The sequence below is a fragment of the Symphodus melops genome (assembly GCF_947650265.1).
Source record: "Symphodus melops genome assembly, chromosome: 8".
In the NCBI taxonomy this organism is placed as follows: Eukaryota; Metazoa; Chordata; class Actinopteri; order Labriformes; family Labridae; genus Symphodus; species Symphodus melops.
The window spans coordinates 15,971,397-15,994,745 of NC_136698.1; the positions used below are offsets into that span (position 1 = coordinate 15,971,397).

The following is a 23,349-nucleotide window of genomic DNA, read 5'->3' on the forward strand; positions in this document are numbered from 1 at the left end:
GTTAAGGTGTGTCTGTTTACATTTTCGTAAGTGTAGGCACAAGCGGCAATTTTCTCAAGTACATCTTCTGGTAAACATCGTGTCCGCTGTTTATGTTTTTGTCTGATGTTTTGAGTGTGTGTGTGTGTGTGTGTGTGTGTGTGTGTGTGTGTGTGTGTGTGTGCATCACTTAGCAGCAAGCAGGATCGATACATGTGTCAGAAGCCGAGTGCTGAGTCAGCAATCTGACAGCTGAACGTTCGGTTCACTGGGTGTGGGGATGTCAAACTTGCCGCTCCCTGGCAGTGTTTGAAACATCTCCATGATGGTCAAACAGTAAAAAGGAAACACGTGGGACATGTCGTCTGTAGCTGGTCCTGGGTGTAATGGCCCAAAGTGCATGGCGTGAAACTGAGTTGTCTGAGACATCAGGGAGTCATAATGTGCTTATTGTTTGGTGTGAAATCCCCTTTCAGCATGTAATGAAATTAAACATGGCCTGTGCCTCGTTCTCACTGCCCTCATGTTACCTCGGAGTCGTGGGAGCGAATGATACATGGCCAAACGGAGACACTGTCTGCCATGTGCTTTCTCATGATGCATCGACAGTACATTTCCTTTAACCCCATCTCTCTCTGTCTCTTTCCCTGCCTCTCTATCATACTACAGAGCCCTATTTCGTCAGTGCGGTGGAGTGGGGACCTCACATCTACTTCTTCTTTAGAGAGATAGCCATGGAGTTCAATTACTTGGAGAAGGTATTGGAGCCGGCATGATGAAAATATCTCCTCCTCTCTCCCCCTCTGAGCTCTTAGTATTCGAACAGAGGAGCTGCTGGTCCATTCAGAGTGCCTTGAAAGGACGGTAGCTGAATACGTGAATATGATGTTTGAATGAATCTCCATGAAAGCAAAAAATGCTGCTCTAATATAACTCTGCTGGCATTATTTGAATGTCAATACAAATCTTTTTCACTAACAGCTTCACTAACCTATCAACCTCGTATTTGTTTATCTGCATATCTAATCTGACAAATCACAGTCTGAGTGAACAACTCCTGTCTGTATTAACCTGAGAAATCTTTTTTTTTTTTTTTTTATCAACCAGAGCTGAGGGATACATGGAAATTAATTCATATTTAGGTAGAAGAGCTTGCAGAAGGTCTCCAGCCTTGACATGTTTACAGGAGAAGAGGAAATAGATACTTATAGACAGTATTACCGTTTTGTAGATAAGACAGTTCAAAGAAGCAGATTTTTCAGTAGGTGGATTGAAATCTTCATGAATAGCTGATTTGAAATTTAACTTAAAAAAAAAAAAGATCTTTCAAAGAAGGGATTCTGCATTTCAGATAGCATCCAAATGACTCTTTGTTATGAGGCTCTTAGAGAATACAATGCAATTGGAAAAAGCTTTTACTGTAGCTCTGGGAAGATGTTCCTGCCACCAAGCTCATCACCGGAGTGACGCCTACGTCTTTGTCTCTGTGCCTGAATTCTCGCAGGTGGTGGTGTCACGTGTGGCCCGGGTTTGTAAACGGGATCAGGGCGGATCCCAGCGCGTCCTGGAGAAGCAGTGGACGTCGTTCCTGAAGGCGCGTCTGAACTGCTCCGTCCCCGGTGACTCCCACTTCTACTTCAACCTGCTGCACTCCACCAGCCCCATCATCAGGATGCACGGCAGGGACATAATCCTGGGGGTGTTCTCCACACCAGCGAACAGGTACAACACAGACATTTTCTTTGAACGTAACACAGAGGGACAGGAAGTCATAATCAGTGACTTTTTTGTTTATTGAACTCAAGGCTCTGACTGATGACTGTGACGTAGACGTGACCTGCTTTCTCATTCCTTGAAGATAACTCTTTAAACAGTCTATTTATACCGCAAAGTTACCTTTCAAACAATTATCAGTAACCAACCACTAATCAGTTTCCACTTTTTATTTTACTCTCATTTTATTTTGCAAAGTACAAAATGGTCAGCATTCACTTAGCTACCTACATCAACTGTTTTTGTTCCTTTTGGCAGAAAACCTCAACAATGTATCTTATATTTTAATATTCTTTCATTTCTCTTTTAACTGGTTCACCCTTTCTGCTCTCTTAACTAATTTGTAGACACTTTCATCGATGAATAACATGTAATAACAGGTATGTGTAATAACAGGAGCACATGGATCACATGGATCACATGGAAGTGCACTAGCTTTTCTTTTAGCCTAACATCCAAACAGCAAGAGCTACAAATACTTTGCCTTTTTATGTAAAAAAAACAACAACAAAAACAGGTTGGGCTATTTAGGGAATTTTACAACTTTAGAGAACTAGTACAGTACTAAACTCTTTAGACTTTACGAATAATTCCATCAAAATTTGAACTCTGTTTTTCGCTGTCCTCATCTCTCTCTATCCCTCCCTCTGTTCACGTTCTCTTTTCTCTGTTCTGAATTATTTAGCAAGCTTCGACTTTACACCAAACATAATGCAAACGAGTTAACCCAAATATTAGTAGGGATGTTTCTGTCCTCAAAAAGCGTTGGAAGTCACATGTTTTTTTACCAGCTTTATGAAAGGCTAAGCCGTCATGACTACTAATACTACTGCTAATTAGTGTTCCACAATCTTTTTGCAAAACTGCTACCAAGTGCAAACCCTGCTAACAAGTCTAAATACATATTCAACCTGTTTATCATCTATTTCTGTGCGCACACTTTGTGTTTACACACACATTACTATGAAGACAGAAGTGGAGGGATAACAGTCCATGTCCTCTCTTTCACAGAGAAAAAAGGTTTCAATCCTGGGAGCTTTTTTTCTTTTGGAAAAAGCCTTGACATACTTTATAAGGAGACTGAGATAGACACCCAGTGTAACACAGCACTCACACAGCTCACCTTTAAAATTTCTGGGACCACAATCATCTGTTCCTTTCCCCTATGAAGTTAGAGGGAACTGGAAAAGCAAAGCTCCAGAGAAATGAGAGTGGCTGTGTGGAAGTGTAAAGGTCACCATAGGGGGGTACAGAGTAATTTAAGACACATGGAACGCTTTCATTGAGAACAAAAGGGTGATTTGTTGAAAGACAAGATTAAATTGAAAAAAGGTGAGAGGAGAGGAGGGATGCTGTTTGGTGAACGGGTGATTATTGGTCACTGATGGCATTTAAAGTGAAGCAGAAAAAAAGAGGATTTTAACAGAAAGAACGAAGATAAATGACATTAAGAAATCATATGAGCTATAAAAGTAGTATTTATCAGATCCATTTGATTCACGTAATGGAAAAAGTCTTTTTAACAAGAGGATTTTCTGAAGTGACACATTGAGTCTTTAATGGCCGATTAAAAAGCACATGGGGATTAAATTATTTAGAAGAAGTAAACAATACCACTGTTTCAGTAACAGTTGGCTTAATCCACTTATTCTCAGTCACTTAATTTTTGTAAGAAAATCTTCATAAAATGGAAACCAGAATTACTGACTAAGGGAAAGTGTAGTTTGCATGTGTGCAAACTACAAGTTAGACAAGGTAAAAATAAACAAATATATGTATATATATATATATATATATATATATATATATATATATATACATATGACACATTAAGGTGCAGAACCACGTTTTTTAAGCAGTCTGAATTTCTAATTAGATATAAGAGAAAAGAGAAACAAAAGGTGGACAATGTCCCGTTAAACAAGAAAAAACAAGTTGAGCATGGTAAGGAGTACAAAAGGGGAAAGAGATGGTTGGGAAGCTCAGACATGAGGAAGTCAAAAATGAACAACATGTGCATCCCTCGCCCTCTGAGATCAAAAACTGTTTCATCAGCTGCATCTTATCTGTGTGTTTGGGAGAGCTATGCTGTGAGAAGGGGCCACCGCTTGCTCAGATAGATTGATGCCACAGACACACACACACACACACACTCCAACTCTCATACACAAACACATGTGCATAAACACACTTGCAATGGTTCCCAGATAGCAGCATTTACAGCAAGCCACAGAGGAGAACCAGCTGAACACATAGTCCTGCCTGGGTAAACTTCCACTGGATCCTTTTTTTTTTTTTTTTTTAAATAACTGCTACCAAGAGAGAGAAAAAAGGGACGCTTTTGATAGATGGATAAGGACATGTGTGATGGAGTAAAATGAGCACAAAGAGAAGGAGAGAATGTGTGAGGTGAGCTGCAAACGCTGCCACTGGCCTCGCGTGGCCCACTGCGCCACATTGGCTAAGTGCTCGCCAGACAAATTGCTTTGGCTGGCAGCGTGCAGTGAAAACAACGTGAAGCGGGACCTGTAGTAGGAGGAATAGCATTTCTCGCCTGCCATTTGGCCCTATGCAGCATACATGGGGCTGTAGTTTGGGAATAGTGAAAAGAAGTCAAGGTTTTCCCGGGCCCTCCTGTAGTCTTCACTATGAAGTTACCCATCTCCTCCTGTGCTCAAGTCCGCAGGCGATGTGATGCTGCATTTGTGGGATTTTTCAGTCTCTTCCTCTTAAGTTTAGAATCGCCTCAGGTTGTCATTTACTTTATGCATCCTCCTCTGAAGCCCTAGGCACGTCCTCTCGAGAGGGATGAAAGAAGAGCTTGGATTTCCCACTGAGCACCTCCTGCGTTTACGCTTTTGGTGCTCAAGGGGTCAGGGAGGTGTTTGGAGCAACAGCAAATTTCAAAGAGAGAGAAAAATAAGATGCAATTGTTGAGAAGAAGAGGAGAGAAAGTCAAATAAATGAGTACATGTCAAGAGACAAGCAGCACGATGTCAAATGGAAGCCTTTCTTTTACCAAGCTACATTGAGCCAGCACTGAAAACAAAGTTTCTCATTACTTCTTCGTTATTGTTTTGGCAGCTGAAAGTGTCTTTCATTCTGGAGAAGACTGGCGTGGGCTCATTAGGCTTAATGGAGCCACGCAGGATTGCAAGGAAAACATCCCATGTAAAGTTGAGTAAATCTAGTGCATCCTGAGAGCAGCGAGTCCATGTTTGGTTTTGGCTGTAAAGAATCTGATGTGACAGAGTCAGACAGCAGGATGTCCCTCTGGGAAAACACAACATAGGAAGGGAAATGAGGAGGACAAGGAGCAGGAGGAGAACAGGTTTACTGTGCCAGGGGAAGCGTGACACATGGGAGGATACACAGATGTTCAACTAGCCCCCTCGGGGCCTGCACGACTAGAGAAGGCAGCAGGGTACGATAGCTAGCTAGTGCAGGAGAAAGGTGTGGAGCATGTTGACAGCAGAGCCATGTCACAAGGATTGCAAGCGGTTGTTACAGAGGAAGGTAATCACTGTTAGGAGGATAAGAGAATACCCCAGAGAATTTGGTGTTGAAAGGTCAAGGAAAGTATGAAAAAGAGGTTTCTTGAATACAGAAAGGGAGGTCAGGTCAGAGAAGAGGTTGTGGATTGAATCCAAGGAAAAGAGAATGACTGAATAATATTAAAAATGAATTTAAAGAGAAAGTGTAAATGTTCTAGACTCTAGACTAGACAATCAAAGCCAGAGTTGAAGGAGTTTATATAAAATTGTTCAATCATAGCTGGTCATTTGTCTGCAGGTCATAAGTCAAAGTTTCTGCTGGTTTACTGACTGCACCACACAGGAGCTAAGTGAGTCACTTACAGTAGGTCTCCTTTCCAAGAAATCTATCAAACAATCAATGTTGCCAAATCTTAAAGGATTTTTTCGCCAAGAGTTAGATGTTCAAAGTTGAAAAGATTTAGTCTGATCACCAAACCTTGTGACTCACATGGACGACTAATAACGTAAAAACGAAAACAAAGATCCATCTGATATAACTGAACCCAATTTAAATCCCAATTTAAAATGTCATTTGTTACGTTAAAGATACTTTATTTCACAACTTTCAACTGCAGCTATTTGTACATTTCAGTTTTCAAACATTTTCAGTTCAGTTCACAGAAAAGAAACAAGCGGACAGATGTGTTAAGTATTTGTAAAGATCACTGTGGCCCTCTGCCTCTTATCTTAACACCAACCAACGTTGAGCTAAGCTAACTGTATCATGGCTCGGACTTTATATTAAAGACAGATATCAAGTGTATTTTTGTCCTCTCTAACTCTTTAAAACAAAGTAAATACTACACTACAGTCTAAATACTTCTAAAATACCAGATGAGCCAAAACAACGTGACATAAGCTGTAAAGTATGAGGCCATGCTGGTTGTTAATATGTAACATTTATTATGGTGGCCAGGTGTAAATCTGATTGTTCTCCTAAAGGAATTACAGTTTAACTGAAGCCCTTCTGACTCCATGTGAACTTTAATGGAAATCCTATAAATTCAACCATCGATGCAGACAAACACAAAAGCCTTCAAGAAGGTGTTCAAATCATAAAGGCCGTCCAAGAGAGGAAATGGTTTGCAAATGGTTTACTTGGAATCAGAACACAAAGGACATTTGAAAAGAATGCATAATCTTTGTGGTTTATAGATATCTCACAGTGTCTCATGTTAAATCTACAGTATGATTAGCTAATCCAAGTCTCTAAAAGAATCATTAACCCCTGTTTGACGGATGAACATCGAACCTCCCACCCTCTTCTAATCTTCCTCATCTGCTCCTGGAAGCATCAGGGGTCTGTGGCCTTTCTATTATTACAAGCTGTCAGTGAAGTTGTTCAAAAGTGAGTGAGTACTTCTGACAGGAAGCCTCAACTCGGGTCATTCCATGCATGCAGATGGGACAGCCTACACAACAGAAAAACAAAGGAACAAACAGGACAAAGAAAGTGCGTTACTTGAAAATGAAATGTGCGTACAAGACAACACGTGTTGAATAAAAAACAAGCAGGAGAGAAAACCACAGGCTGAAAATAAGAATAATTAAGAGAATTCAGAAAGAAAACAAGCCTGAGGCCTTTTGGCTTACGTCTGTTCAACACGCAGCCCAACACGATGCAAACCCAACGACCTGCAGCGAGAGAGACAGCAAGCCTGCACAGGGTGGAGAGGTGGCTTGAAGGAAGAGGAAAGCCAAGCTGGCACCGGTGCAGGTCTGGCACACGTGTCGCACAGAACATCTGGTGCCTGCGGCCCTCAAGAGACACGTATCGTCCACAGATACGCCCGCAGCTCCGCCACACTGGCCCAGGCTGAGTCACGTCCCTGCCTATGAATGATAAGAACTGAGGGAGAGGGCTTAACCTGATCAAATGGCACATCAGCAGTGCACAGCTCCCTGCTGCACCCCCCCCCACCCCCACACCCTTTTGTGACTTTCAAAGGGGCACTTACTGGAGCATCACAGGGACAAACCATCAAATCATCAGTTGGACTTTAATTTTGTGAGAAAGGAGGAGAGAGAAAGAGAAAGCAGGAAACAGATGGAGTGTGTGTGTGGGATTTATGGAGCAGCAGGTTGCAGGTGACTCAGTCTCAGGTTTTTTACAATGTGCGTATCACTGAGGTATTAGCACTTAGTCACTAGCTCTCGCACCACGCACACCATTAGTCATTGATGAGGACACATTCAGAGCGGGGGGTTGAGTTTCAGAGCAGGACGAATGGGATTTTGTTTAAAAACTCATTCTTTATCACATCCTCACACAGCTCTCTTTATTTCTTTGTCTCTGTAGATTTCTCTTTAGTCATAACGCAGAAATGTAGCAAAGTGTCTGTTGTCTTTGTCCTATCACTGTGTTTGTGTTCCTGTGTGTGGGCTGTGGACATTTCTTGGAGCAGATGTTCTGATTCCCGTCACGGGGTTCATGAGTAGTTAAACAGCCTCCAAGGTGCACCTTGATTTAGACTGGAATGTGTTTTCGGATTTCACGAGAATCTTCCTCCCCTTCAAATCAAAAGGAAACATATTCAATGACTCATTTCCTATTCCGTTTTATAATCCAGGGATTACAGCCAAGCTCTCTTCAGGGGTCTATCTATCTGTTGCATCCGTTACATGTCTATTCGACGCTCAGGGAGGTGACAGCATCCTATCCTGTCTTTCTTTCTGTCTCAGGAACAATTTCCTTTGTGTTCAAGCATCCAGTGTCAAATTTATGAACAGCCCAAATCCAATTTGTCATCTTCCCTGGGTGCCTGTCGCTTTCTCACACTCACAATTGATTCCCTATATTTGAACTTCTTTCATTTTTTCACATTTCACAATCTATTTTTCAGTTGAGTTATTCTCTACCTTATCTCTGTTGCGTCGTTTTTCGCTTACTCTCTCTTGATGCTTTCAAAAAAAGTTAAGCCTACTTGACACGGCACTGATAGTGAGTTTTAAAGTGTTTCATTCATTTACAGTCTCACCTCTTTGTCACTTCAGTATCCCAGGATCGGCTGTGTGCGCCTTCGACATGGAGCAGCTGGCCTCGGTGTTTGACGGGAGGTTCAAGGAACAGAAATCACCGGAATCTATTTGGACGCCGGTTCCAGATGAAGTCATCCCAAAGCCGAGGTACTATAGGCTGCTGTCAATTCAAACACCTGTGTTTGAAACGGTGTTGTGAACCATCTGGGTTTAATTCAATATAAGGCTGTTATATAATGTGTGTATTACAGGGTTTGTAGCAAAAGGAAATACATAGCATACCGTATAACAATACTGTTATTACTTTCACAACAATGACTGCTGCTTATGGGCGTGTTTCATTTTTTTCATTTTTTTCATTTTAGTTAAAAGGTGCAGGCTTTATATAAATTATTTTGTTTCAGAGTGCAACCTTTACAGCTTTTTTTCAGGTCACTAGAAGTCATGTAGAGTTTGGAATTTTTCACAAGGACAAAACTTGTTCTCATCAAATCTAATGGTATCTCTTGACCTCATTTAGCTATGCATCACTTGCCAAATACTTCTAAAGTGAGGTAAATCACATCAGTCTGTTGCTGTAGAAGGAGCTCATGTGTGAGTGTGAGACACTCTGACAGTCTAGACTGCTTGATTAGATGAATGTATCTTTACTCTGGAATGAAGTAGTCTAAAAAACAGAGTTTGATACATTGCCTATGAGGCACCTGGTAAACATGTTCTTAATCTTGTCCTCTCCCAGACCCGGGGGCTGTGCTGTTCAAGGATCCAGGTTCAATTCATCCAACTCATTTCCTGATGAGATGCTCAACTTTGTTAAAACCCATCCTCTGATGGATGAAGCTGTCCCGTCGCTCGGACAAAGACCGTGGATAGTCAGAACCATGGTCAGGTAAGGCGAAGGAACCCAACACTGACACAGTCACGTTAATGTTAATATGCTAAGGATTTACAGCAGCAGATATGCTCTGAAAGAATCAGTGTAATTCAGTACAATTTCTTACGAACCCAACAACAAAGCATATTAAATCTTTCTGCAAGATGCAAACATTTTTTGTGAAGAACATATTTAAGAAATGACATCATTTGTTTTCCCTCCAGTGAAACCTGCCTTGGTTCAAGCTAAGTTCAACAAAGGCTTATTGATGTTTTGTTTAAGTCAAAACTTCCTTTAAGGCACAGATATGTTTACTTTATTAACATTTAACAGATACCCGGATCGTATATGAGCTCTGAGGGAAGCTCTTTTATTATCTTATCCTTATGTTGGTGCTGCTCCCCTGTTTCTAACTCCTTTAATTTCTATGCCCAACATCCATCCTGACCACCACTCTTTGACTTCTGCCTGGTGCTAAACCTTTGCACTACCTAATGTCACCACTTAACAAATCTAGACAGCAAATATCTTTTCCTAAGGATGAATTTGACAATATTTGTCTCTCTTTTTATCTTAACAAACAGACGGGTCTGTGAAAGCTTAATGGAGCCAAGCGAAAGTGTCAAAAGAGGCCTGGAAAAAGGAAATTCGAGACACTGACGTTACCTTAATGATGAATTATTAGTTCAACCCTCTACATTGTTTGATAGTGTTGTTCATTGTAGAGAGAAGATACACACAGATTGTATACAAACAGACAAAGTCGGTGTGTTTGGACTGTAGACTTCTGTTGTAGTAGACGAGCAGCTGTAGCACATCAAGTCATATAAACAAAGCATGCTTCACTCTCTCTCTCTCTCTCTCTCTCTCTCTCTCTCTCTGCTATCTGCCGTATGGAAGCCCTTTCACCAGAGAATTATGGGCACTGGATGTATATGGAATATTAAACACCCAACACAACATGGCTCCTATTCTCGTCTATTGAATCACGCACAGGACTACGTGTAGCTCAGCAACACTCTGCTATTGTTCCAAGACAGGCCCATTTACTGGACTCAGATTATTAATGACTGAACGACTGGTGTAATTAGTTTATTATGCAAATTTGATAAGGAGTTTTTTCTCAGAGGAATTCATTTCATTTTGCTGTGACTCATATTATTCAAATTCATCGGAGTCTGTATTTTACACCCAAACAAAACAGTCATAATGCACTTAATTCCTAAACTTGCCTCCAGGAGCTGCTTTTTATGCTTTTAGCTTTTTATAAAACGAAGTCACAAATAAGCCGTTGAGCACTTTCTCTCTACTGCTGGGCAGGTATCAGCTGAATAAGATGGTGGTGGATACAGAAGCCGGACCTCATAGAAACCGGACCGTCCTGTTTCTTGGGTCGAGCAGGGGGACCATCCTAAAGTTCCTCATCATGCCCAACCCGGATAACACCGTCACTAACAGCAACATCTTCCTGGAGGAACTTGAGGGATACAATCCTGACAAGTAAGACACCGAAACATTCATTATATGACATTACATTTGACTCTGTTAAATAGTGGAAATATCCTAATTGTCATCTTTTCTGTTGAATGAATGAGGAGTCTGATAACACTTTGTTTGTTTAGGATTGCAGAAGAAGCTCAGACCAGTAGTTGTTAAACTTAGCTTAGCACAGGAAACAGGGTGAAACAGCTTTACTACGCCACATGTAAAGCACACCTAGGGTAAACCTACTGATCTTAGCATATTCATTTATTGTGCATGTATGAGTGGTTTAGGTTTTCTCTCTTAAATTAGCAGAAAGTATATTCCCCAAAGTGCCACACTTTTTCTTGAAAACGAAAACCTCTACAGAGGTCAGAGGGGTTTTGATTTGAAAGGGTTCAATGACGTGTCATATACGCATCAATGAGAGCATGTGCAGAGATTAGCCTGGAAAAACAGGTGCAAGAAGAAAATGAATGATGCGTTCTGAATTGTGCAGAAAGCCTCACCTATTCATTCAGAGATCCGCGTAACTGTGCGGCAGCTGAGGCGATGCGACAGCATGCAGAGAATGGAGAAGGAGCAAACAGAAAAGAAGAGGATTAGAGGCTAATATTCTTTATCAGAAGATCTGAACATCTTCTAATGAGGTTGAGAAATTAATAATGAAATGATGATAAAATCACATTATCTTTAATCTTACAGATTGATACAGAGCATTGTCAGGAAAAATGACCCTGTATCTTTGCAGTTTAGCTAAATGATATAAAATACCTGGCTCTTGACAGAAGATTGGAGTGGAGTTAGTTTTCTTGTCCTTTGCTTGGTAGCATTATGCATGACGTTCAGCTTTTTATTGGATCCCCATCACAACATAATGAACACAGGGTATAGTGCCTTTTCAATCTTCGTTTTTTTCGCTTTTAGTCTTTGTTAAGAAGCAGTGGAGGGTGGCTGCAGAACCAGTCTTCCTAATACTGAATCTTTTTTGGAAACTGTTTTATATGCTATCCTTTTATAAAAGAAAAACAGAATCATCTCTTTAACTGAGTCTAATATACTTGAACTGTTCTTCCTTTCCCAGCTCCTTCAAAATGTGCTCACCAATTTGTGTCTCAGCCGATTTTCTCTGCTTCAGAGTTGACAAAATGAGGGATTGAGATGGCAAGTGAAATGAAGGGACCGTGTGATAGATGAACGGGTGTGGACTGTAGCCAGTGTGTGAGGGATAATTCAGTGTGTGTGCAGTATGAGCCCACCAGGAGGTCGGTGACAGTCCAGCTCTAACAGCAGGCACCCAGCTAATCAGGAGGCACAGAGCAGCCAGGTTTTTTTTCTTGTCTTTTTATGCCCAAGGCTTTGCCACCCCCAACCTCACCTTACACACACACACACACACACACACACACACACAGACAAAGATGCTTTGTGCCCTGTTATAAACCTCAGGGCACACACAGAAGAAGGACCACTAACACAGTCTTCTTTCAGAAGTCAGTCAAATAGAAATGGTTATGGCTAGCTGCCATAATGAACCAGGATTTGTCCTGAAAGAGTTGCGACTCCTGCAATCTGTTTTCCCTATTTTCTCTTGCCGTATGATCTCAGTTCTATGTTGCCTATTTTCTTTTCATGACTGTCATCTTTTTGTCTTTGCCTTTTTTTTCCATCTTTTGTTCGTTGTTTATCCTATTTTATTCACATTTCTCTCCATCCTTTCCAGATATAGCTTGTGAAGAATGACTCACAGCTTGGCCTTCGCACAATGATAGATTCTCCTTAATGACTGTGGGTCCGCCGCAGTGTTATTACCATAAACCGTCCCGATACAGCTGATGCATGAGTGCACATGTGCATAAAAAGGTATAAATCTGCTGCACAGCGGGAGGTTGGTGCTGGTGATCGTAGCTTTAAGTGCCAATTAGAGGAGAATCAGCTCCTGGCTGCTGATTTCTGACGGCCCTAACCTCCAGAACCTCTACAATCAGTACTGTGCATTATTGGACCGACATCTGGTTACAATGGCCTCTCCTGGCTTAAACTTTCATGATAGCTTTTATTCGTGAGTCCTGTTTATGTTTTGCTTTCATTCACATTGAGTCATGAGGAATGTTTTCCCCCTGCTGCTCAGAGTGAGGTCAGAGGTTTTATGTGCAGACTTGGTCTGTTAATTGAAATTGCCTAATGCGATTTTTTTCTGTTTTGCGTGCGTGTGTTTATGTTACAGGTGTGCTGAAGACTCTCCTCAGGCCAGGCAGCTGTTGTCTCTAACTCTGGATCGGGTGAGCCACACTCTGCTCCTAGTCTTCCCCTCCTGTGTGGTCAGAGTACCGGTGGCACGATGCCAACTCTACTCCAGATGCATGAAGTAAGTCTGCACTGAACACTGAACAGAAACACAAAACATGATAAGAAGTTAGGTAACCATTGAAAGACCATCTGGCCTTCACACATGTCCCTTAGCAAGACACAGAAAAACCTCTGCCAGATCCAGAGGTTGCTGCACTTCGGCTGAACTCAATTCCCTGATATAATCAGCATACTGAAACTTCATAATAACTGTCACTGTGTCCTTGAGCGAAGTGACAATCTGTTAACTGCAGCATAATCCAGAAATGAGTCAAAGTGCCATAAAATGCTCCACTAAATTGGAAGAAAATCTAATAAAGCTGTACTTCGCCATCATTAAAAATAATGCTGCTTTATTACATCGTTTTTAACTTAATTATACCCTCTATGTTCCTCTATTTTCACAGCTAATGAGTAGTTTACTGACTATAATACATAATACGGAAATGCATGCTTGAGTAGTAAGACTTACATGATTATAGTACATTATTGGTTTGAATCCCTCGAAGCATACTTTATAATCTTCTGTTTTCGTTGCGTTCATAATGCTTCTAATCCAGATTTCTTTTTTTAAAAAGAGATTACAATTTATGACATACACATCTTTTGATGCAGTTGTAAGATTATCAGGAGTCACTTGCAGAAAGTTTCTCTTTTTTTCTACTTCTGCTCACCAGTATAAATACACCCAAACTGCTGTATGTGCAGTGGGGCATTAAGAAAACGTTTAAAAAGCAGCTACTCTGAATTAGCTAATCTGATCCAATGCAACTGAAACGTGCATATATTCAAAGGAATGATATCTCACCTCCAAACACAACAACACCACCTCACACCCCCCCCCCCCCCGGCGCTGGTACACTTACCGAGTCGTGCCTCCTGTGGTTGTGCTCCATTAGGGTCCATTGACACACAAACGCAACCCGGTGTGCAGCACCAGCACATCAGGCGTGCGGTGTGTTCACTGAACCAGGTGAGTCATTGAAGCGTGAAATCCTGCGCACATTAAGAGCAGTCACATGCCTCGTGAGGTGTGTTTAGTGTGTGTGTTTAGATGTAGGATTTAATGTTCTGTGTGCGAGTTTGTTCAAGGTTTCTTTGTCACGCTTTAGGAGCTTCAGGTCTGGGTTTTAACCTTTATCGAATGCTACACTGTGTGCTTCTTTTTTTTTTTTCTTCTTATGGATGGATCTTTAATAATTCATTGTTTTACAGTGAATGATCTGATTTCCAGTACAAACAGTCTCTTTAACCTTACATGTCCTTCAGTGGACCTGTCGTTAAAAAGTTATGTTGTTCATTTGACCTTGACATAAACCTTTAGTACATCAAGGAACATATCAGTTTAACATATTATTGGTTAACAACTGACCCGTTATGATGCTGCTTGATATGCCAGTGAGCTGATTTTAGACTCCTCATTTTCGGGGGGGGGGGGGGATTTGAATTGGTCTTAAAAGTTGTAAACCTTTAGAGCAAACTTCTATTTGGGGTTTTGTTGTTGTTTGCAGAATTACAGTGTTATTGTTGAGCTCTGTATTTGTGACAAGAAAACCTTTTACTTGAAAACGTCCACCTGCTGCAGCAGACAAGGACATTGAAATATCATATAGTTATTAGTCAGGGTTTGAATGTATCTCTGTCTGATGTGTTTGTTTTTTTAACTTACAAATCTCAGGAAACACGCACACAGTAGAGGAAAAAGTGCAAGTATTGACAATTGATTGAGTTTTTTATATTTTAGCTTTGTTGCTTCACAGAGACTAGCTCTAAAAACTCTGTTTTCCTGAATGATTGTGATTTCAGGAGGAGGTGGTGATGCTGTTTAAAACTCTGACAAAAGCCCCAAAAAACAATGTTTTTTGTCCAACTTCTATTTCCAAACTCTTTATAAACTTTTATACTTACTGTAGCCGGTTTAATCCACTTGCAAGAAAGCTTTTAGTTTCTGTTCCTGCTCTCAACATTTCCACCTTGCCCTTTATTGTATCTCTTAAACAGAAGTAGATGACAAAATAATCACTGTGACGAAAAGCATCCGGAAAGTTTCAAGTCATATGAAGTTGGAATTAAATGGGGATTAATTTCTTTCTTTGAAGATTGAAAAGAATCTAAAAAGTCATGTCACACTTAAGGAAAGGATATTATGTAAAGCACTTGTTTTCATGATTTGTTGTTAATCAGCTCAGATGTTTTATGCAAATCTTCAACATGAGAGGAGGTACTCTTAGAATGTCTGCGACGCAAATACATAAAATTAATAAATATGTCACAACCCTAAACTCATGTATGAAGTAGAAAGATCGACCTTTAGGATTTAGCCCAGATCAAGAAAATCAGAGTTAAATATTTAAGCTACTTGAGGAGAAGTCAAAGTGAAGTACCGATTATTAAAATTCAAGGAATTAAAGTTAAACCGTATATGTCTCTGCAGGAACTGTATCGCCTCGAGGGATCCTTACTGTGGCTGGACCAGAGGAAGCACCTGCTCCTTCCTCAGACCTGGGACCAGGTATGAAAGCTCTCTATTAGGATGAACATCACGCTCACCACACACAGCATCTGTACCGACCCATGCAGCAAACATCGCCACTGACACTCATTCTTTGTCTGTCCTAAATGTTTTATGCTATTGTACCTATTTTGTCTGTCCTCATTCTTCTATCCCACTGTTGATGATATGTGTTATTGAGTTTTGTTTATTCTACTTTTATCACTCATCTCAAGGTAACTCTTCCTGCAGACAACTCACAGAGAGAAAGAAACGTCCTGTATTTGATTTATCTGCTCTGGACGCCCTTGATTCTAGCTACACTTATTTCAGACTCTGACTAACATCTGTGTCCTTTAAGTAGTCACAAAGTCGGGTCTGTGTTTACTTATTGATTCAAGATGTCTGCGGCTGCTCTTAAACAATACTGAGTCCTTTCACTTTGCTTGTTATCAAGTTGTGGCTATATAAAAGCGTGTAGGTGTGTGACTGTGAGCAGAGTTTGGTGTTTGTTTCCCTGTTGTGTAACCCTGTCTGTGCGGCGCGCACGTAATCAGGCAGCATCTTGTTTGGAAACATTTCAATGTGTCTGGCTGGATGTCTCAGACTGGTGTGTGTGTGTGGATGTTAGAGGATGTGTGTTTGTGCGACCTCTCTCTCCTCCTGCTACTGAAATGCAACACTCTGTCTTGACAGCTCACCTCCAGTCATGGCTGCCTCCCTCCTGTGAAATCAAATCTCTGTTTGGGCAGGCTGCTTATTGAGTTAGGGCTTAAAAACACAGGTGTAGTGCCAGCAGAACAGACAACATGGGCCTTCAAGACCACCCCAGGCTGCCTGCTTATGCTATTAAAGGCTTCTGTGTTGGTTTTGATTTGATTTAGCAAGGGCGGTCAACTTGGCGATCGATTCTGCATTTAGTTTCTGTGGATTTCCTCTTTGTGGACTAATGCAACCTCTCTCCGCAAAGGGAGGGAGGAGAGAGCTCAGCTTGAGGCGCAACACAAAGTTCTTCATGTAGTTCTGACTGTTTCTGAGGAACTCACTTTTTATGATTCGGATGTGCTTTCAGTATTTTCTTCAAGACATGCTGTCACTTAACAAATCTCGACTTTGTATCTTCTACTTAAAGCAAATAGTGAGAAGGTTTTTCTGTCTTCTAACTTTGTTTGCAACTTCACCATCAGACCTTTCTTATCTAACAATTTTGGCCCTTTATCTGAAAGTTTTTGCTTAATATTGCAACAGTTTTTAACCAACTTTTAACTATGTTTCCGTAACTATTACAACCATGCAAAAACTATTTTAGATATCAGACACAGTCAAACCAGTTGTTCATTAATTTAGACCGGTTTCTATTAATGACTCCTTTCTGCTAACTATTTCTACCATCTATTGTTTACTTATTGTTGAAAATGTCTGCTTTTTCTACCATTTAAAACCATCTTTCTATTAATTTAAGCTAAACTTGAACCTATTTATGGGCATCATTCAGCATTTTCAAACATACATTTATTACTGTAGGCTCATGCTTAAAGGATCACCTTTGAACTCCTCACTCTTTCTAAATTGCACAATGACTCCTGGCTGTGAAGCAAAGCTGTAAATACGGTCTACAGCACTCAGTATGAATAAACATGTGGCCTTCATTAGTTGTCCCTTTTATTGTGAAATCTTAGAGCCAATGTACCTTTGCAAATGAGCTGGAAATAAAAAAGAAAAAACTGAAAAACAACAACATGCACGCATACACACAGGCAAAGCTAATGTAAACACAGTAAATGACTCAGGCCAGTGAGAGGCAGCCAACTGAACACAAGCCATTTTTCTTTATTACGATGACAACCTCTATACGTTCACGGTGCACTCCGACTCATTTGTCACCTGGTTTTTCTTGAAATTAAAAGCACGAACGTTGGCTGTGCTTCTGTATGAGCCTTTAGCTAATTGCAGAATACTGACTTAGTCCCTCGTCCAGATGAGCTTCTTTAAACATCCTGCATGATTTTATTTTTACTCGGGTTCTTTCACGGTTGTTTGTAGGCCAAATAGTGAATCACTGCAGAAAAGAGCAATCTATTGGGACAGAGTTTAAAAGTGTCCACAGTGGACCTAAATTCCCTGTTAAAACAAAACGTCACACAAAGCAAGATATATGAATTTAACCTGTTTTATACAAACTAAACAGAAATCGCTGGCCACAATCCAAACACACACACACACACACACAGTTCCTGTCTTTTGCAACTTGGTGCGCTTTTTTTTTTTTTTTTTTTTTGGCTAATATGAGTCGTGATTAAGAGCAGTTGTGTTTTTCTTTGTGAGCACCTGGTCTGTGTGCTGTTCTCATTTCCTCCCTGCTTCCTCACCTCATCATATGTTTTTGTCCTTTGAGTTATTTCACGCTCCCATGTTGCCCGAAAGGGAAATGAGTTTTAAATCACAGGGATAGAGTTGTAGAAATAAGATATGTCATACATTTTTGGAATTCAAATTATACTGGAAGCATTTTTGGGAGCGTTCATCATCGTACTCTCGTGAAGAATCGCTTTGTCATTGGGGGATAAATGCTTCTGCATCAAATTTATAAAATGGGTTTATGGTGTATTTTTAAGCAACTTCCAACCTTGAAATGTATAGCAATGACTCAAACAGATCTTCTTCTCCAACTCCTTATCACTTCCCTGGACAATGAGTTTATATTTACACCTAAAGATATCTAATGTGATGTAATGTGTAACCCTGCAGGCTTAGGTTCTTATCCCTAAATTTTCGTGGTGATTGTTGCAGGATTTTTAAGGGGTGGAAGTGGCGAGGTGGTAGAGTCGTTGTCTGTCATCTGGAAGGTCGAACACCTGCTCCTGCAGTCACATGTCGAAGTGTCCCTGGGCGAAACACTGAACCCTCAATTGCGTTTCAAGTGCATGAATGGGATTAGTTGATACTTATGGACTCTCACATGGCAGGCTGTGCCATCAGTGAGTGAAAGTGGTGTGAATGGGTAAGTGTGACCCGCTGTGTTAAAAGAGTGCTCCAGACACTTTACGCAATAGAAGCTCAAGTCTATTGACCTTTAAAGTTATTCTTACTTTGCCCAAATAAAGACAAAGAATTCTACAATCTGAGTGTTAAAGGAGCTTGTGGAGATTTATTTCCCCTTGTTTCTTGGCTTCTGCTGTATCACTGAGATAGTTTTCCTCTATCAGAGTGGATCTGTGCTGCGTGTCAGCGGCCGACGCTGCTGCGCCTCTGTGTCTCCTGATTAATGACTGTGTCTCTTCTCCTTCGCAGACTGCCGTTCGAGCAAGATGTTGAACAGGGAAACGTGGCCCACTTGGGTGACTGTGACGGTAAGAGGATGATTCTCAGTTTGTGCGTGTGTGTCCGTGCGTGTGTATGAGTGTGTTTGCTCCGAAGTGTTAGAGCTAATAGCCCCCTTGTCTGTGCCCAGATCCTTCTGTAACTTGTGTATCTTCAGTGTAAACAACAATACAGTAAAAGAGAGGGAAACGGGCTGGTAGTTTCAGTTTATGTGAAGAGGAATACAACAAATAAACACAGAGATGAGTCCCAGTCCTCATCAAACATGCTCTATGGATGCTGACTTCTCCCATGAGCGAACAATACCAACATGACGACGGTCTGCTGGTCTCAGTTTATCTCTGAGCTAAAAGGAAAAATCCCTGTGTATGTTTTAGCTAACTTTGTTTTCTTCCTTGTTTTCTTTGTCTTTACTTGTATGCTATCTTTGCTTTGGTCTGGCAGGTTTTGTTGCATATACATATACTTAATTATATTCAACTCCTGCTTAAATCCCCCCCTTGATGTTTCCCTCTGTTTTCTCTCTCTGTCCATATCATTATGAAAATAGAAGTGGTGCACAGCCAAGTGAAATATCTATTCCAGATACACAGAGGTTTTTTGGATGCTCCCATGGCACCCCTCTCTTTGATCTGAGTACTAATTCCAATGCGTGCAAATTAATCCTGTGCTTCTGAAAGTTCCCCGAGTTCATCTGCTGTGCTCCCTGAGAAAAGAACAGATAAATATTGCATAATCGTGACTTGCGTATAGCTCTAATCCTGTTTTAGATGGGCGCTCTGTTTGATGCTGCTCTCTCACTTCAGGTCCTCTGACCACCAAACCACAGGGGACAGCCTCTGTAGCTGATGGCTGATGTGCACTGTATGCATGGTGAAGTTAAGCTAGTTATTTATCTTCACTGAAGCATGATCTTCAAAAGGATAAATGTTATTCAAAACAGACCATGTTGTGCGTGCGTCGACCTTTTATTCCTGTTCTTTCGTTTAAAAAAAAAGAAGAAGCATTTTAAAAGAATCTGAGGCAATGTCTTCTGCATTTCAGCAAAAATAAAGAGTTGTGCTAGAGCTTGTAATTAAATATGCAACATCTATGATCATTACTGCACTTCAGTACCGAACCAGCAGTGAGAGATGAACATAATTACTCTAGCTCAGTGCTAATGGAGTATTTTACAAGCTCTCTTACGAGGTCTTTGATCCTCTTCTTGTTATATCTTGACCTCACATGCAAGGTCTCGGGTCAGAAAAAGTAATGACATCGATACCGAAGGTTCCTCTGGCTGCACGCTGACGATCACTACAAGGGTTTTGTCTTTGTATGGGTTCAAAGATGTCTGCTTTCCGTCAAAAGGGCCGCCTGTGATTCAGTGTTACATGTCCATGAAGTTGTGTGACTTGATGGAGAGGCAACAATAACATGTTCAAATCACAGCAACCGAAAGCCACAGTTGTCTTCTTTAAACTGTTTAAATGTGTCTTGCTGTCCACTGACACTTTATCAAAACATCGACATGGGGTGCCGGTTTAGCAGAGTTTATAAAGAAGTCGCCCCATGTACACAGGCTGCCGCTCCTCATTGCACTGATTGACTCCTGATGCTGACGCTTGGTTTATGTCATTCCCCCTCATTGCTTCTCTCTCTATATCTGTCCTACCTAATAAAAGAAAAGAAATCCCCAAAATAATCATAAAAAATATAAATGTAATATATATATCTTCTTTTTTTAAAGATTTATTTTGGGCATTTTTAGCCTTTATTATAGAGGAAGTCAGTGGATAGGGTTAGGAAGCAGGGAGATAGATTGGGAATGGACTTGCGGGGGGGTGAGCCCGGGCCGCCCGCATGAGGACTGTAGCCTCCATGCATGGGGACGCACGCACTGCGCCACCAGCGCCCCCAATATATATAATATCTACAAGAAACATGTTTCTCTTACATTTACACACATGCTGTGATGGTCATAAAAGACAGTTGGAGTAATCACATAAAAACAAATCTTCATCCTCACTGATTTTTGTTCTCCTTCTTGAATTACAAGCATTTTTGTAAATGTGAATGTTTTACATTAGAAACAAGTATTTCAAGCCACTCTTATCAAGCAGCTTTCTTGCATTTGCTATGTCTCTAAAGAGAAGTACAAAAACATTTATTCAAAAGACACAAAAAAAGAGAAAACAATGGATGCTAATTTGGTATTCCTCCTAGATTGCATTTTGGACAAATTCTTTTTTCTTCTCTCAAAGCAGCACACTGGCACATTTCTACATGAACCAGCTACAATTTGGGAACATGTCTGGAGCAGGCACATGTCGAAGGGCAAAACACTGAACCCCAAATTGCTCCCACTGCTAAACCAGCAGCATGTGACTATAAGAATAGATGTGTCAATACTGATGGACATTTTACATAGCAGCCTCTGCCATCAGTGTGTGTCTTGTGTGAATGGGTTAACAGGACATGCGGTGTTGATATATATTTCCTATACTGTAGTTCAACTTAAGAGAATCTTTCGTTAGCTTCTTCCAGAGCAACAAAAGACTAAACTGAACTGTTTGACGTAATATATAGTTTTTCAATTGGTTCAATTGAGTAAATTGGTTCAGAGATCTACAGTTTTGTAGTGCAGCTTTTAACTAAGGCTAGATAATGTAGAAACAGGATATGAATTCTGAAACAGAAAAAAAAAGACAGTGTTAAAATGGATTCTCCTCTTACATCCTGTGTTAAATAGAGATGTCCTGATCCATGTCCTCATCCTTGAGGAGTATCTGAGCCCTGAAGCATGTTTGCTCCTGTGTCTGAGCCTGTCGTGAAATACGGTCGAGTTGAGCTCTGTTGACAGAGGTGAGCTCTGTTGTCGCTGGGTGAACGAGAGCCGCTCTGTTGGCACGTTGGGAATGTGAGGCAGCATCTATCTGACGGCTGCCACCAACCCTCACAGAGTGCTTTGTCTCCGATATTGTGATGAACTCGATGCCACAGCAGATCTTTTCATCATATCCCTTTCTTTATTTGACACTTTCATTGTCTCTGATATGGAGTCTTTCCTGTTAAAGCTGAGTCCATCGTTCTTTGTCGTCTTGAAAGACAGAAACTCTTTTACCGTCTGAAATCGCAATATTCAGTCAGACGAAGACAGAGAGGAGCAGCTTCAATAAGCTTGTTATGACAAACTGCCACTGACACCCTTTAGGCTTAAAAACTCTCTGTGTGTCTGTCAGCATCTTTCTCTGTGCTCATCTTCTTTACATGCCTTACTCTTGACAAACACGGCACACATACATCTGTGCACCTACAAACACACACAGATGCTCACTAATATCAGCACAAACTCTTCAAAGACATGTATTGGTGGAATAAGCTGGGGCTTATGGTTTCTGAATATTTCATACCTCCATATTGGACTCGTTCCACCTGTCTGTATCTTGACCCGGCAGAGATGGTCTGGACGTTCCACGTCTCTTTGGGGAAATTTAGAAATCTCATTTTCACTCTCTCCTCTGCGTGCTTCTTTCTTCAAAGAGGAGTCTTTTTTTTTTTTTTTCTGCTGCTACATGTTCAACTAAATTTCCCCTCTCTGGCCTCCAGTGGCAATTAAAGAATTCACACACACACACACACACACACACACACACACACACACACACAAAAAATTTAAAAACATGATCTCCAATCTGAAATGTTTTTGGGCACGAGGTAATAGGTGAGTTTAAGAGTCACTGAAATGCTCAAAGTTTAAGTGGCTCAATTAAATATGAGGGGCAACAAGACTACTTCTCAGACGAGGGGTGAAAACACATATCTATACTGTGATATTAACCTACTCCATATTCCTGTATCTTTTCATCAAAAGAGAGACAGACAAGTATCCAAATAAAAGATTGAAATTGTTTCTTTTAAAGGAAACGATTCCTCATTTTTATTATAACTGTGGAGAATGATAGTTACATGTAGGGTTGGTGCTGGAACTGCATGTCCCAGTCATCATTCCTCACTTCATGGTGCCATAGACCAGAAATGTTGAGAATATGTGACGTAAAGTTCCCCTTCGTTAAAGGAAAACCACAACAAAAAGTGCACTTCTTTTAGGACTCTTGGAGATTCTTTTGAGGGACTTTGTCGTTTGAATGAAAAATATTTTCAGAAGGAATGGGAGGTTTTCTTTTAACCAGCAATTTGACAAATCTGTGAAATGTCTGCTGCTCATCCATCATTCTGGTCATTGTAAGTTGAAACCAAAAGGCATCTGGTTCTTGAAGACTTTTGGCCTCTCATCCAAAAGGTCTGTCCTGTTGTAAAGTGAAGAAGTCTGTGGAATGAGTGGCAACACAATCAGAATCGGGTTTTTGTACGAGTACATTTGCACATACCAGGAATTTTGACTTGGTGTTTTTTGAACTTAGAAGTTGTACTATTGGCACATATACTCCTCTTTTACACTTTGATAGATTTTACAGTGTGCATCTCATTATAGATAACAGAAGATTGAATCTAAGCATCATTTCTTTCTCAGGCCATTTTCTCTTCTGTCACAGTCATCACAGATATTTCTATCTGAATCC

General features: G+C 40.8%; 1 protein-coding gene across 1 annotated transcript in view; it reads left to right on the forward strand.

The window, feature by feature from the left end:
• The window catches only part of sema6bb (sema domain, transmembrane domain (TM), and cytoplasmic domain, (semaphorin) 6Bb), a 138,509-nt gene that overhangs the window by 75,007 nt on the left and 40,153 nt on the right, over positions 1-23,349 (forward strand). The window contains exons 9-16 of the mRNA XM_079350661.1: positions 649-737; positions 1,484-1,701; positions 8,283-8,414; positions 9,007-9,156; positions 10,462-10,641; positions 12,851-12,991; positions 15,407-15,484; positions 18,755-18,813. Of these exons, the coding sequence (XP_079206787.1) occupies positions 649-737; positions 1,484-1,701; positions 8,283-8,414; positions 9,007-9,156; positions 10,462-10,641; positions 12,851-12,991; positions 15,407-15,484; positions 18,755-18,813 (1,047 nt within the window). The remainder of the gene's footprint in view (positions 1-648; positions 738-1,483; positions 1,702-8,282; positions 8,415-9,006; positions 9,157-10,461; positions 10,642-12,850; positions 12,992-15,406; positions 15,485-18,754; positions 18,814-23,349) is intronic.